This window comes from Schistocerca cancellata, chromosome 4, assembly GCF_023864275.1.
Source record: "Schistocerca cancellata isolate TAMUIC-IGC-003103 chromosome 4, iqSchCanc2.1, whole genome shotgun sequence".
Lineage (NCBI taxonomy): Eukaryota > Metazoa > Arthropoda > Insecta > Orthoptera > Acrididae > Schistocerca > Schistocerca cancellata.
In genome coordinates this window covers 601,159,340-601,172,575 of record NC_064629.1, presented here as the reverse complement: position 1 = coordinate 601,172,575, position 13,236 = coordinate 601,159,340, and the positions used below count along the sequence as shown (strand labels likewise).

General features: G+C 37.0%; 1 protein-coding gene across 1 annotated transcript in view; it reads right to left on the bottom strand.

Annotated features, from left to right (window-relative positions):
- LOC126183816 (intermembrane lipid transfer protein VPS13A-like) overlaps window positions 1–13,236 on the bottom strand; it is a 681,615-nt gene that overhangs the window by 174,203 nt on the left and 494,176 nt on the right. Inside the window, exon 48 of the mRNA XM_049926066.1 lies at window positions 4,746–4,868. Coding sequence (XP_049782023.1) covers window positions 4,746–4,868 — 123 coding nt within the window. The remainder of the gene's footprint in view (window positions 1–4,745; window positions 4,869–13,236) is intronic.

Genomic DNA, 13,236 nt, shown 5'->3' with positions numbered 1-13,236 from the left:
TGATATAATAATATGCATTTGATCAAGATGCATTGAAATGTATATTCCATGGTATAGTCCATGTTTAAGTAAAATTGTATTACACTCTTTTACATCGGATCCCAGTGTGCTTGAATATGTTGAGCCATGCTTTACAGACCTGATAACGGTAAAGTAATTTGCTGAAACCAGTCATCACAATAAATGCCATACAACAGGTGTACTTCTGTTTCTATAGACATGCGTGGCACATGAGAAATGCTCAACCAGTGTATTCCATTCTTTTTAACTTTCTATTCACAGTCATTGTGCTTGCTCAACAGCTGGTAGCACTGTGGAATTCAGGAGTGTTTCCTTCAGCTGATTTCATGTGACTTTACAACCATCCTCTGCAATGCTTGATGGTCCCTGACCTTTGGTACGTGAGTCCTACTTGGTCACATCACCAACAGTCATGTTGGGCAACCCTAGAAGGGCTAAAATGTCCGTGGTGGATTTGTTACTCAGGTGACATCCAATGTCTAGCCCACATTCAAATTCACTGAGCTCCCTAAGCAACTCAATCTGCTGTCATTGCTTTTCTATTGACAATACAGTACTCTCCACATCCTTTTATACTGATGGGTCTGCATCTCATGATGTCTGATAGTTCTGCAGTACATAAAGAGGTCTGGGTACTTTGATCAATTGCCAATTGCTCACTGAGGAGACCCCTCATTTTAGCATCATAGCGCACCATGTTCTTAATATGATGATGATGCTCATGTAAGCTTGTAACACTACAACAGCAAGGTTGTTCTCCAGTTGTAACATCACATGCCATTCTTCCTTTGACATACTAGCTTGCAGTAACTTTACATATAATACTTTCCTGACCATATATTCTCTGATTTTCTATGTTTCTGCCCAAGTGGGTCATGAAGTGAGGCATACATTACATTTTCTTTCTGCAGGATCTCACTTTTCAGAGTCACTATAAGGCAATTTTTTGAGGGCACACCACTGAGGCTGTGGTTTACCCTTACAGCCAATACAAAGTAAGTTTCTGACTATGAATGTGTGGTACAAGTCAGGCAAACTTTTGCTTTTGATGGTCAGGTACAGCTGTTCTTGATCAGGTGGCTTGTTACTGGAAGTAAGAACTTGAAAGCCCATCTGTATCTTTATTATGGTTTCCTCCTTTATTTTCATTGACTGCATTACATGAAGATGCATATTCTTGGAATTATTTCTCAGAACGTTTAGAGATATAGCTGTTAACAGTATCCTTAATTAGCTTAAGTATCAGACTCCTATTTATTAATTTTCAAAGGTTTCTTAAGGCATGTAATATTTGATACAGTAATTGCATAGATTGTGGTTGTGTTTTCCTACATCAAAGTGCTAATGTATATTTGTAAATCTAATTTAGAATGGGTCCCAGTGCAAATGCTATTCCCAGGCTCAGAATGAGTTGGCTGAAATTATGTACAGTTGAAAGCTAATGCAATGGGTGTGAATTACTATACTTAAAAACACACCTCATATGTTCAAAACACCTCAAATATTGTCTTCTCCCACAGATGATGCTTTCTTTCAAAATGGGGAAAAAATTACAATTTGCCTATCCACTTGATAATGAGTGGCATTTCAGTGGCAGCACTATATGTGTCGAACATAGGAAACATTTTATGTGGAGACCCTAGTACAACACCCATCCATGCTACAAAAAGGAATAAAGAGCTATGTGTATCTGAAAGAAAGCCTAACTGATTTTGATACAGTTCACATTTAGGAAAGCTTTCTACATTATATGTCAGGTCAATACAGGTCACAGGGAGAGACTATTAGAAGTTGGCCAAAGTAGATATCTGTTAGGGAAACTAAGCCAGGGATAGGAAAGAGAACCATGTGTAGTGAGTGTGTGTGCCAAGGGAACTGGTCAACTTATTGAAGCATCCAGCCTTGCAAATATTGATGTTGAAGATTGCAACCAAATACACATTGTTGCTCATGGTACAACAAACAGTACCTATTGCCTGAGTTCCTTTTGATGCCTGGCAAAGCAAGTGAAAGTAACCAGTCTTGCTCACAAAATTTCAATGAAACTCTAGCATTGTTCTCTGAAATGATTTGGAGTGAAACCTGAAACATAGACTTTGACAATTCCGTAGCTACAAGTGTAGGTGACTGTGTATGGAAGACATACAAGGGGTGTTTAGAATATGTGACTCTCTATCCTGTCAGGGTAAATGTTGCAAACTACTCTGACATACTTATACCAAAACTCAAAACAGACTAAGAATAGGTCAGACTTTCTAGCAGCAAGCAGACCAAACCACTCAGAATATTATCATAGAAACAGGGACCAGTGTTCATAATACATCTGTAACAATGAAAAAATGACAAAAAAAGAATTTCTTGTTGTACATGACTCTCTGCTAAAAATGTGGTAGTGCCAAATTCCACAGTAGACATTTTCCCAGGAATCAAGACCCACCTGTTGAAGGAACACATTAGCAACATATATTGCTCACGGGATTGTTCAGCAGAGGCATCTTGGAAGAATTAAAAGGAATCTTCATCAACATAGGTATAAATTCTCTAGAAGTGACACTGAAGAGGTTTTACTGCTCACAGGTGTTAAACAGAAAACTAGTGTAGCAGTATGTGGAGGTTTGCCTGCAAACTATGAATGAGGCATATCGAAAGGTAAACAATAGTGCACTGGCCATATAACTGTGTATTATTAGGAGGTTGTGAAAAGAGAAATTGAAGTACTGTGAAACGCAACTGTGCACCTGTCAGCTATATTATTTACAGTAGTCAGTGTTGGAATCCACAACCCATTTTTCAGCCTGTGTAGTAACGCAGTACATCAACACCGAGGAATATAAATAAAGAAATAATCAAAGTAGGCTGAACTGCTACATAGTGTGATGCAAAACTCTGCAAGAAGCTGTCACAACTTTTTCCATACAACAGAATCAAATGCTTTCCAAGAAAACAGGAACACAGACCTCTCATGATTTCTTGATTATTGGTTGTATGTCATGAATCTATTTATGATTTCCTTTTCCTTCAACAAAATCTGCTGGTCCTGTGGCTATGTGAGGCTGAATATAAGACTTCAAACACTGCTTCAAGATTTAGTGCAAAGTTTTGCTTGTGCGGGATATAGGAACAATAGTTCAGTAGTTGGAGTAGTTCCTGATGGACCCTTTCTGGTGTACAGGGATGAAGAGAGACTTCAAGCAGTCTTCTGGCCAATACCCAGTTTCCCATATTCTTGTACACAATAAATGCAGCACATCAACACCTTCCTGTCCCACTTCTTTGATCACATTCCCAGATATACTGTTTAGACCAGGGATCTTATATTCCTTCAGATGCTGAACTTCATTCTCTATTTTTCTGAATAAGATTGTAGGTTCCAGTGTAAGTTGCTCAATTGGTTGACTGTCTGTACTGTCATTAATTCCAGAATACAACTTTTCTCAGTTCTGTTTCTAACTTGCAACAGCACCTTTTTGCCTCCAATAGTATGCCTTTCTCAGCATCTACAACCCACAAATAAGGATTAAATTCACTGGTGATGCTACTGGGTTTCTTGAAGAGATCACACACTTGACTGTGATTATGATGTTCCTCTGTCACAGTACAGATACTATTAATGAAGAGTGACCTGTCCTTTCTGCAATTACACTTATTTCTCTACACAGGTTGTTATATCTGTCTGGATCCAGGCAGTGAGGATCCAGTTTCTTTCAGATTGCTTCTCTCTTCAACTAAATTTAGTTTCAACTGTGACATCCAAGTATTTTTTTTCCTATTTGTGGTCATTCTGATCTCAGATCTCATAAGGAAACAACCTCCTTCTTTCTTAGTCTTACAAGCTCACCGAATTTCCAAAGAGCTTCCTTGGTTGTGAGTCTTAGTTGTCTTTCTCTGCTCTTCTTGGTGGATATGAGCTTAATCCATCTCTTCATGGACAGCAGACTGTGATCACTTCTACAGTCAGCTACAAGTACGACTTACACCCAAAGGATGGATTGAACTACGATGAAGTCAATCGGGTTTTTAAAATCTATCAGCAGGTGATATTTAAGTGTACAGTCTTGGACACAGTCCATTTTTGTTCAAAGTAGCAATCAAATTTTATTTTTAGAAAGTCAGATCCAAAAAACCATGCCATTTTTCTTTTCCATTTCCAGTACAAGAGAACACTTGTCAAGCAGATATTTGAAATGTTCTCCACCTTTAGGTAAGTCCTTACCAAGCTGTCCCATTAGGTCTACTGGTAAATTATTATGTGAAAGAGGTAACAGGTTCTTTTATTTTATTTTTTTATTTTTATTTTATTTATTTATTTATTTTTGACAGATGCACAAGAGTCTTGCACAAAATGAAGAACAGATAAAGAGCTTGTCTTAGGAGTTATGAGTTATGATACATACTAACTAGCACTACTACTGCTACCAATATTTTGGTTTCATATCATTATTACTAGTATTATTATTATTGTTCTTTTTACAGAAAAAGTGAATGAAATAAGCAACATTCATTATAAAAGCTTTTTCTTCATGGGCCTGCATTATTTATTCAGTGTGGTGACATGTTCTGTTACTATGTGGTAAATCATGGTGCCAATATGAAGTAATAAATAACTAACAAACAATAAATAACTTAAGATTAACTGGAATACTCATTGATGACAACAACAAAAATAACTCCAAAAATTTTGGTAGATGACAGTAGTTCATCTTCAAATAATATGTTATTTTTACCTTATGAAATTCAGCTAGGAATCCCTTAGACTTCTTATTGTAGATATTCCAATAAAGGTATCTTTCTTTAGTAGGGTCATCCCACGTGTACAGCATTGACTGATAGGGACTCAGGAGCATCACCTGGAAGTTTCATATATTTTTGAAGTATGTTGATAAATTACTTAACTGGAATAATTAACATGTCAGTACTTACCTTCCAAACCAATAGTATTTGAAAGATAATGTTTTTCTTAATGTATTACATGTATTAATGTAGTACATGCATTACATTACTGCTACATAGGCAACATAAAAAGTATTTTCAGGTTCACCACAAGTATTTTTTAATATATTTTTGTTTGATATTCAGGATGTATGTATTTTCTACTTATGATATAGCACTAATGAGAAGTTATCCTCCGTATTTCAACTACATTAGTTGTTTTTCATGTTTATAAACATTTTGCAATTTTGGCTGTTTAAAGTTGAACGTTCTTTATTTCATCTTTCACTTGGGTATTACCAATTTCAACACATGCTTACCGTCAAGTACTTAAAAAAATATCAGAGTTCCCTCTACACTTCACAGTCACTTGGGCAGCATGGAAGTGTAAGCACAAGTATCAGTCATACGCTGTGCGTTACTGACAGGTTGAGCCAATGTCAAAAAAAGTAGAAGTACACACACAGTGTTAATGCTGAATCAATTAAACACAATTCACAAACAATATTTGAATGGAATGAGCACCATAAAATCCTCACATTACTGCTGTTTTACAGAAATTTCTTCATATTTGTTGTATGCAGGTAACCCTACAAGAAAAAAATTGCAAAGCATCCCATCCAATGGCTATGGTACCCACTCAAGTAGTGGCAGGTCAGTGGTCTCAACACGACCTATACAGTGATGTGGCAAGACTTGATTTCTAATAATCTTGTACATAATTGTTGAAGTATGGGGAGCTGCCATCTTATTGAGAGATGAAATCCTTGCCATCAGTTTCAAGTAGTGGCATGAACCACAATTACAGCACACATGCTTCCTCTGCCTGGTTTGCTGCTGTTTTCATCAGTTACAGTCAGTGACACTCCTTTCACCAGTTTTCCAAACTAATGTGCTAGCTCCACATAAAATATAAACTTTGAGACTTTGTCTTGGCAGGTACTGTATCATTTGTAGGTTATGTTTAGCCATTTACCTATACCAATTTTTAAAATGTCCCATGAACTTTATAATTATCCTTACTTTACTAAAGTTTTTTGCTCTGGTCAGTGTTGACAGAAATCTTATTTACATTCAACACTTTCACATTCTCCAGCAGTGACCATTCAAGAATAGGTGCATCTTTACATCAATAAAGAAAAGTCACAGTGTTTACAGAAGAAATGGATTGTTACGGCCAAGTTGATGTAATATCAAGATTTAAATATCAAAATTTATAGCATGTAAAATCCTATAGAAATGGGTTATATGAAGAAATTTTGATAATATGATGAAGAGAGGATAAATCAAACATAAACTTTAGGACAACAGAGATAAAGTAGACAGGTTATGAAACAGTAACTGGTGAGATTCAGTAGATGAGGTTTGTATGTCAACATGTTGATACTAACTAAGAGGTAGATGGTAGCTATAAAAGAATAATAATGAGGGGAAAGGCGACCTACAGTTTAATGTGGAATCCAAACTGCATGTTGTTTCTGGTGACTCCTCAAATCACTGAGAGGTGAAGGCTAATTTAAAACAAAGACTGAGAAATCCACGGTCCAACTGAGATATGAAGCCCTGACCACTCAGTTTCCAGGTGCATGCATTGCCACTAGACCAACAGACCCAACAACTATAAAGTTATGATCTAGTTTGAAAACCACTTAGACAACAGAATTGTAAAGGAAAGATATAAATAAATTCACTAATGAAACAAATTATCAGAGTCAGAAGTAGACAACAGAATGACTCATTTCATTGTTGGTAATAGGATACTATAGTGAAAAAGTGATTTCTGGGACAGTTTAATAAAAATTACATTGAAAATATAACTCACGATAGTTATAAACTGAGTAAAGAGTTGGTTCTTATATGAGGGCTGAGAAGGTCAAAAGTCTTTTACTGAGATTCTACTGAGAGAAATTCAGAGGGAATGAATGATGGACCATGTGTTGGGTCACATATGTCCTCCTTCATTCATCTTCATCCTACACCTTATGTACCACCAGTGACTTGGAAATGGTCATCACTTGTAACAACAAATGATCTCATCCATCACCTCAAGACATAAGAGTAAAACAAGGACAGGAAGAGTCACTGAATTGCCACACATTTTCAAGCAATGTTCTGCATTAGTACTGGGAAAACTTTATATTATTGCATTTACCTACTTCTGTACAATATATCATAGTCTGCACTACACCACTATATATTCCCATCTATTCTTTGATTCCACGTTACTTGCTGAAATTCGCTAAATACACTGTAGTTACAGAGTACTGAATGATGTCAGCACAAACAGTGTGTACCATTGGTGCTGTAAAATTATTTTTTTTCTGTACATGTATGGTTGATCACAAGACTGAGTTATGCGACAGGCTTTCATCATGGAAATGAGTAAATTTGCTGAAGGCTATAACCTGAAGTGAGAGGACTAATATACATTTTATTAGCCGATCTTTCTAAGACTACATTTATTTGCTATTTATTGCAATGTTTGTGTCATCGGCAAACAAAACAAACTTGGCATCTGGTAATGTTACTGATGAAACGTCACTGATAAATGCAAGAAAAAGTAAGAGACTTAAGATGGAACCTTGTGGGACACCACGTGTAATTAGTTCCCAGTTGGATGATGTCTGATACCTTAATACATGTCTATTTCCTAATAACGCCCTTTGTTTCTTGCCAGAGATATAAGATTTGAACCATTTTGCAGCATTTCCTGTCACACCATAATATACTAATTTACTTAAAAGGATATTGTGATTTACACAGTCAAATGCCTTTGACAGATTACAAAATATACCAGTTGTCTGCAAGTTTTTGTCCAATGAATTAAGTATATTTTCACTGTAAGTGTAGATAGCCTTCTCAATATCAGAACCCTTTAGAAATCTTAACTGCGACTTTGACAGTACCAGTATGTTATTTGTGATGAGATGGTTATAAAACTGATTGTATATTACCTTTTCTAAAATTTTTGAGAATGCTGGCAAAAGTGAAATTGAATGGAAATTTGACACTATTTCTTCATCTCCCTTCTTAAACAGTGCCTTAACTTCAGCGTATTTCAACCATTCAGGAGATATTCAACTGATAAACGACTGGTTACACAGATAGCTTAATATGTTACTTAACTCAGAATCGCATTCTTTAATTCACTTAGTTGATATTCCATACTATACACATCTGTCACCAATGTATCCTTTACTCTTAATGCTATTTGCCCCTCTTCATGTCTGGTTCTACCAGTGTCCACCTTCACTATATCCCATTTTGTCTTTATTTAGTTATCTGATATGACTATCTTTTCCTTGTAATATATTTGCTTTGATGTCCATAACATCACTCCAGTGAATGTCTCTGAGGAGTGTCCTAAAATAATCAAATTTTGGCTTATAGATTACCCTCTTGAGTTCAGATTTAACACATTTTACATCTTCTTCTGCATTAACATTTAACAGAAGGAACTGCATGTCATAATCTGAGAGGCCATTGACTATTGGTTTCATAATATAATTTTGTTCATTGGACTTCTCTATAAAAGTATTATCAATGGCTATTTGCGAGCAATTGGCTACCCTAGTTGGGAACTTTACAGTGAGAATTAAGGTGAATGATAGTGTTAGTATTGCAAATAAGTTCTTATTGGGAGAGTCTTTAAGGAAATCTACATTGAAGTCACCAGCAACCACTATTTCTTTGTTTTTGGTTGTTAAATGGGCCAGTACAGCTGAAAGGTGCTTTATGAACAGATTAAATTTACCTGCAGGTGCTCAATATACACTTAATATTGTGAAGGATTTTTTATGAAATTCTTCTTTGGTTGCACATGCTTCTATATGCTGTTCTCAGGATAATTTATGAATGTCTATGTTCTTCAAATTATGACATTTCCTGATGAATGTGGCAACTCCTCCTTTCTCCATTTCTGCTCTACAAAAGTGAGATGCTAACCTAAATCCTGTAACACTTAAGTTCTATACCAGTGGTGACATGATGTTCAGAGAGGCAGGTTATGCCAGCTGGGTTTGAGGACTCTAAATCATCTCTGCAGATAATTAATCCATTAATTTTATTTCTCAGTCCTTGAATATTTTGATGCAATAAAGATATCTGACATTGACACATTGACCGAGTTAAAATTCTTAAGCAACAGCTGTTTATGCTGATGTAATAAGCTAGAACTATGTTTTTTGGTGTCTTTCTCAAACTGGAGGTTTGTCTCAATCATAACCTCTCTTAAAACTTGGTTTCTTTCTGTCCTCCCTACCCTAAAAAAGGGTCTTTTCTGAACCCTTTAACCACTGGTATTTTATCACTCATGACAGTGCCTCCTTCCTTTAAATTTCCTGCTATTTTCCCAACCAATTTAACCTTCCCTTTCTTGTTGAGTTGAAGGCCATGCCTGGTATAATCCCACCTATTCTGAGAATCAACAGGAACCATACTAATGTGTGGCCCTGCACCCAACATAAGCAAGCAGCCATTACAACTCCAAATTAACTCTCCTGGCAGAAGAGTTCAAATGAGGTTGGTCATGGCACCCAAGAACAGATACAAACTCAACACTAGTATGCTTCGATGCTGGCCTCATATTTGCCAAGTCACACTCAATACTGTACCCAGAATCTCTGTCAATACTATTACCTATGACCATGGTGTCTTCCTTAGTGAAATCTTTACAAAGTGATCCTAAATCCTCTGTCACCTGCTCCAGACCAGCATTAGGTTTAAAAAAATTGGTGATCTGATATTCTGATCCTAGTTCATCCAGCAAAAGTTGGGCAACACCACTTCCAAGGGAAATACCTAACAACAACACTTTCTTTCTCTTTACTGATTTCCCTACATTTTTACTTTTCAATTTGTTGCTGAAAGTTTGTTGTTCCCTGTCTACACCTGCACCTGCTTGAGGCTCACCAGCTTCTAACTGAAGCAACAGGTCAAATCTATTTTCCACATTCACCATGAAGCTGTCAGACAAAGTTCTAGGCCTGTTTCTCCTGTTGCCTGTTGCCACTTCCCACCTCTCTTTACCCTTCTCCCTCCTTAACCTGTCAATATCTCCCCTGGCCATGTCTAATTCAGCCTGAACGGAAGTAGTTTTCCCCTCCTGATCTAGTATCTTCTTATCTCTACTACATATTCTGCAAGACCACTGATGAGTAGCATTTACTTCCCCTACTCCCATGCCACTACAGTCATATACATGGAAAAAAACTACAGCACCCATCATACCAAAGCCCCAACCTAACAATTCTACGGCAAGTCAAGCACTTTTCACTCATGATAAACATAATAGTTTATTAAGAATAAATCAGTTAAATTACAGATGAACACGAAAATATGATTCTACAAATTTGGCCTATATGCAACAGTATGTAAACAAAAACAACAGTGCAAAGTTTCTGAAACAACAACTTAAACTTTATGCTAATTTCCGAAAAATGTGAGTTAAATAATGAAGAGGTACATTACAGTTAAATTGCTGGAGAGAGCAAAGAGCAATTAAACGAAATTCTATAGATTTTCTGAGGCAAAACATAGCAGAAAATATGACTATAACCTGACTGTACAATCTTTTCGCATTTTCTGCTATATTATATAAATAAAAATGAAACCTTTAATGGTACACTTAACAAGCACACTAATACACCTATTTACCACATAATCAGTACTGGTACTAAACTAAATGTTATTATAACCTAAATTGACTTAATTTTCACGAGAACACCAAAACTCGTACTAGTCACCCAGCTGCAGCGCTACTATCAGTATTTACTACATGAAGGCAGCAAATTCCATTACAATTCATTGCTGTGGATAGTAGTTAAAGTACCATTATAGTGAATGAAAGGTCATAGTCACACTCTGTTCTGAGGTGGAAATCCAAAATTCAGAAAAGCAAAGCTATATTGTTCATTATTATACATAGTGAAAAAAAGTAGTTGCAAGGGCAACAGTCTGGATGATTGACTGATCTGGCCTTGGAACACTAACCAAAATGGCCTTGCTTTGCTGGTACTGCGAACGGCTGAAAGCAAGGGGAAACTACGGCCATAATTTTTCCCGTGGGCATGCAGCTTTACTGTATGGTTAAATGATGATGGCGTCCTCTTGGGTAAAATATTCCGGAGGTAAAATAGTCCCCCATTCGGATACTCAAGAGGATGTTGTTATCAGGAGAAAGAAAACTGGCGTTCTACGGATTGGAGCGTGGAATGTCTGATCCCTTAATTGGGCAGGTAGGTTAGAAAATTTAAAAAGGGAAATGGATAGGTTAAAATTAGATATAGTGGGAATTTGCGAAGTTCGGTGGAAGGAGGAACAAGACTTCTGGTCAGGTGACTACAGGGTTATAAACACAAAATCAAATAGGGGTAATGCAGGAGTAGGTTTAATAATGAATAGGAAAATAGGAATGCGGGTAAGCTACAAGAAACAGAATAGTGAACATATTATTTTGGCCAAGATAGATACGAAGCCCACGACTACTACAGTAGTACAGGTTTATATGCCAACTAGCTCTGCAGATGACGAAGAAATTGAAGAAATGTGTGATGAAATAAAAGAAATTATTCAGATTGTGAAGGGAGACGAAAATTTAATAGTCATGGGTGACTGGAATTCGGCAGTATGAAAATGGAGAGAAGGAAATGTAGTAGGTGAATATGGATTGGGGGTAAGAAATGAAAGAGGAACCCGCCTGGTAGAATTCTGCACAGAGCACAACTTAATCATAGCTAACACTTGGCTCAAGAATCATAAAAGAAGGTTGTGTACATGGAAGAAGCCTGGAGATACTGACAGGTTTCAGATAGATTATATAATGGTAAGACAGAGATTTAGGAACCAGGTTTTAAATTGTAAGACTCTGACCACAATCTCTTGGTTATGACCTGTAGATTAAAACTGAAGAAACTGCAAAAAGGTGGGAATTTAAGGAGTTGGGACCTGGATAAACTGACTAAACCAGAGGTTGTACAGAGTTTCAGGGAGAGCATAAGGGAACAATTGACAGGAATGGGGGAAAGAAATACAGTAGAAGAAGAATGGGTACCTTTGAGGGATGAAGTAGTGAAGGCAGCAGAATATCAAGTAGATAAAAAGATGTGGGCTGGTAGAAATCCTTGGGTAACAGAAGATATATTGAATTTAACTGATGAAAGGAGAAAATATAAAAATGCAGTAAATGAAGCAGGCAAAAAGGAATACAAACGTCTCAAAAATGAGATCGACAGGAAGTGCAAAATAGCTAAGCAGGGATGGCTAGGGGACAAATGTAATGATGTAGAGGCTTATCTCACTAGGGGTAAGATAGATACAGCCTACAGGAAAATTAAAGAGACCTCCAGAGAAAAGAGAACCACTTGTATGAATATCAAAAGCTCAGATGGAAACCCAGTTCTAAGCAAAGAAGGGAGAGCAGCAGGTGGAAGGAGTATATAGAAGGTCTATGCAAGGGCGATGTACTTGAGGACAATATTATGGAAATGGAAGAGGATGTAGATGAAGATGGAATGGGAGATATGACACTGTGTGAAGAGTTTGACAGAGCACTGAGGGACCTGATTCGAAACAAGGCCCTGGGAGTAGACAACATTCCATTAGAATTACTGACAGCCTTGGGAGAGCCAGTCCTGACAAAACACTACCATCTGGTGATCAAGATGTATGAGACAGGCAGAACATCCTTAGACTTCAAGATGTATGAAACAGGCGAAATACCCTCTGACTTCAAGAAGAATGTAATAATTCCAATCCCAAGGAAAGCAGGTGTTGACAGATGTGAAAATTACTGAACTATCAGTTTAATAAGTCACGGCTGCAAAATACTAACGCGAATTCTTTACAGATGAATGGAAAAACTAGTAGAAGCCGACCTCGGGGAAGATCAGTTTGGATTCAGTAGAAATGTTGGAACACATGAGGCAACACTGACCCTACGACTTATCTTAGAAGCTAGATTAAGGAAAGGCAAACCTACATTTCCGGCATTTGTAGACTTAGAGAAAGCTTTTGACAATGTTGACTGGAATATGCTCTTTCAAATTCTGAAGGTGGCAGGGGTAAAATACAGGGAGCAAAAGGCTATGTACAATTTGTACAGAAACCAGATGGCAGTTATAAGAGTTTAGGGACATGAAAGGGAGGCAGTGGTTGGGAAGGGAGTGAGACAGGGTTGTAGTCTTTCCCCGATGTTATTCAATCTGTATATTGAGCAAGCAGTGAAGGAAACAAAAGAAAATTTCGGAGTAGGTTTTAAAATCCATGGAGAAGAAAAAAAAAAAAAAA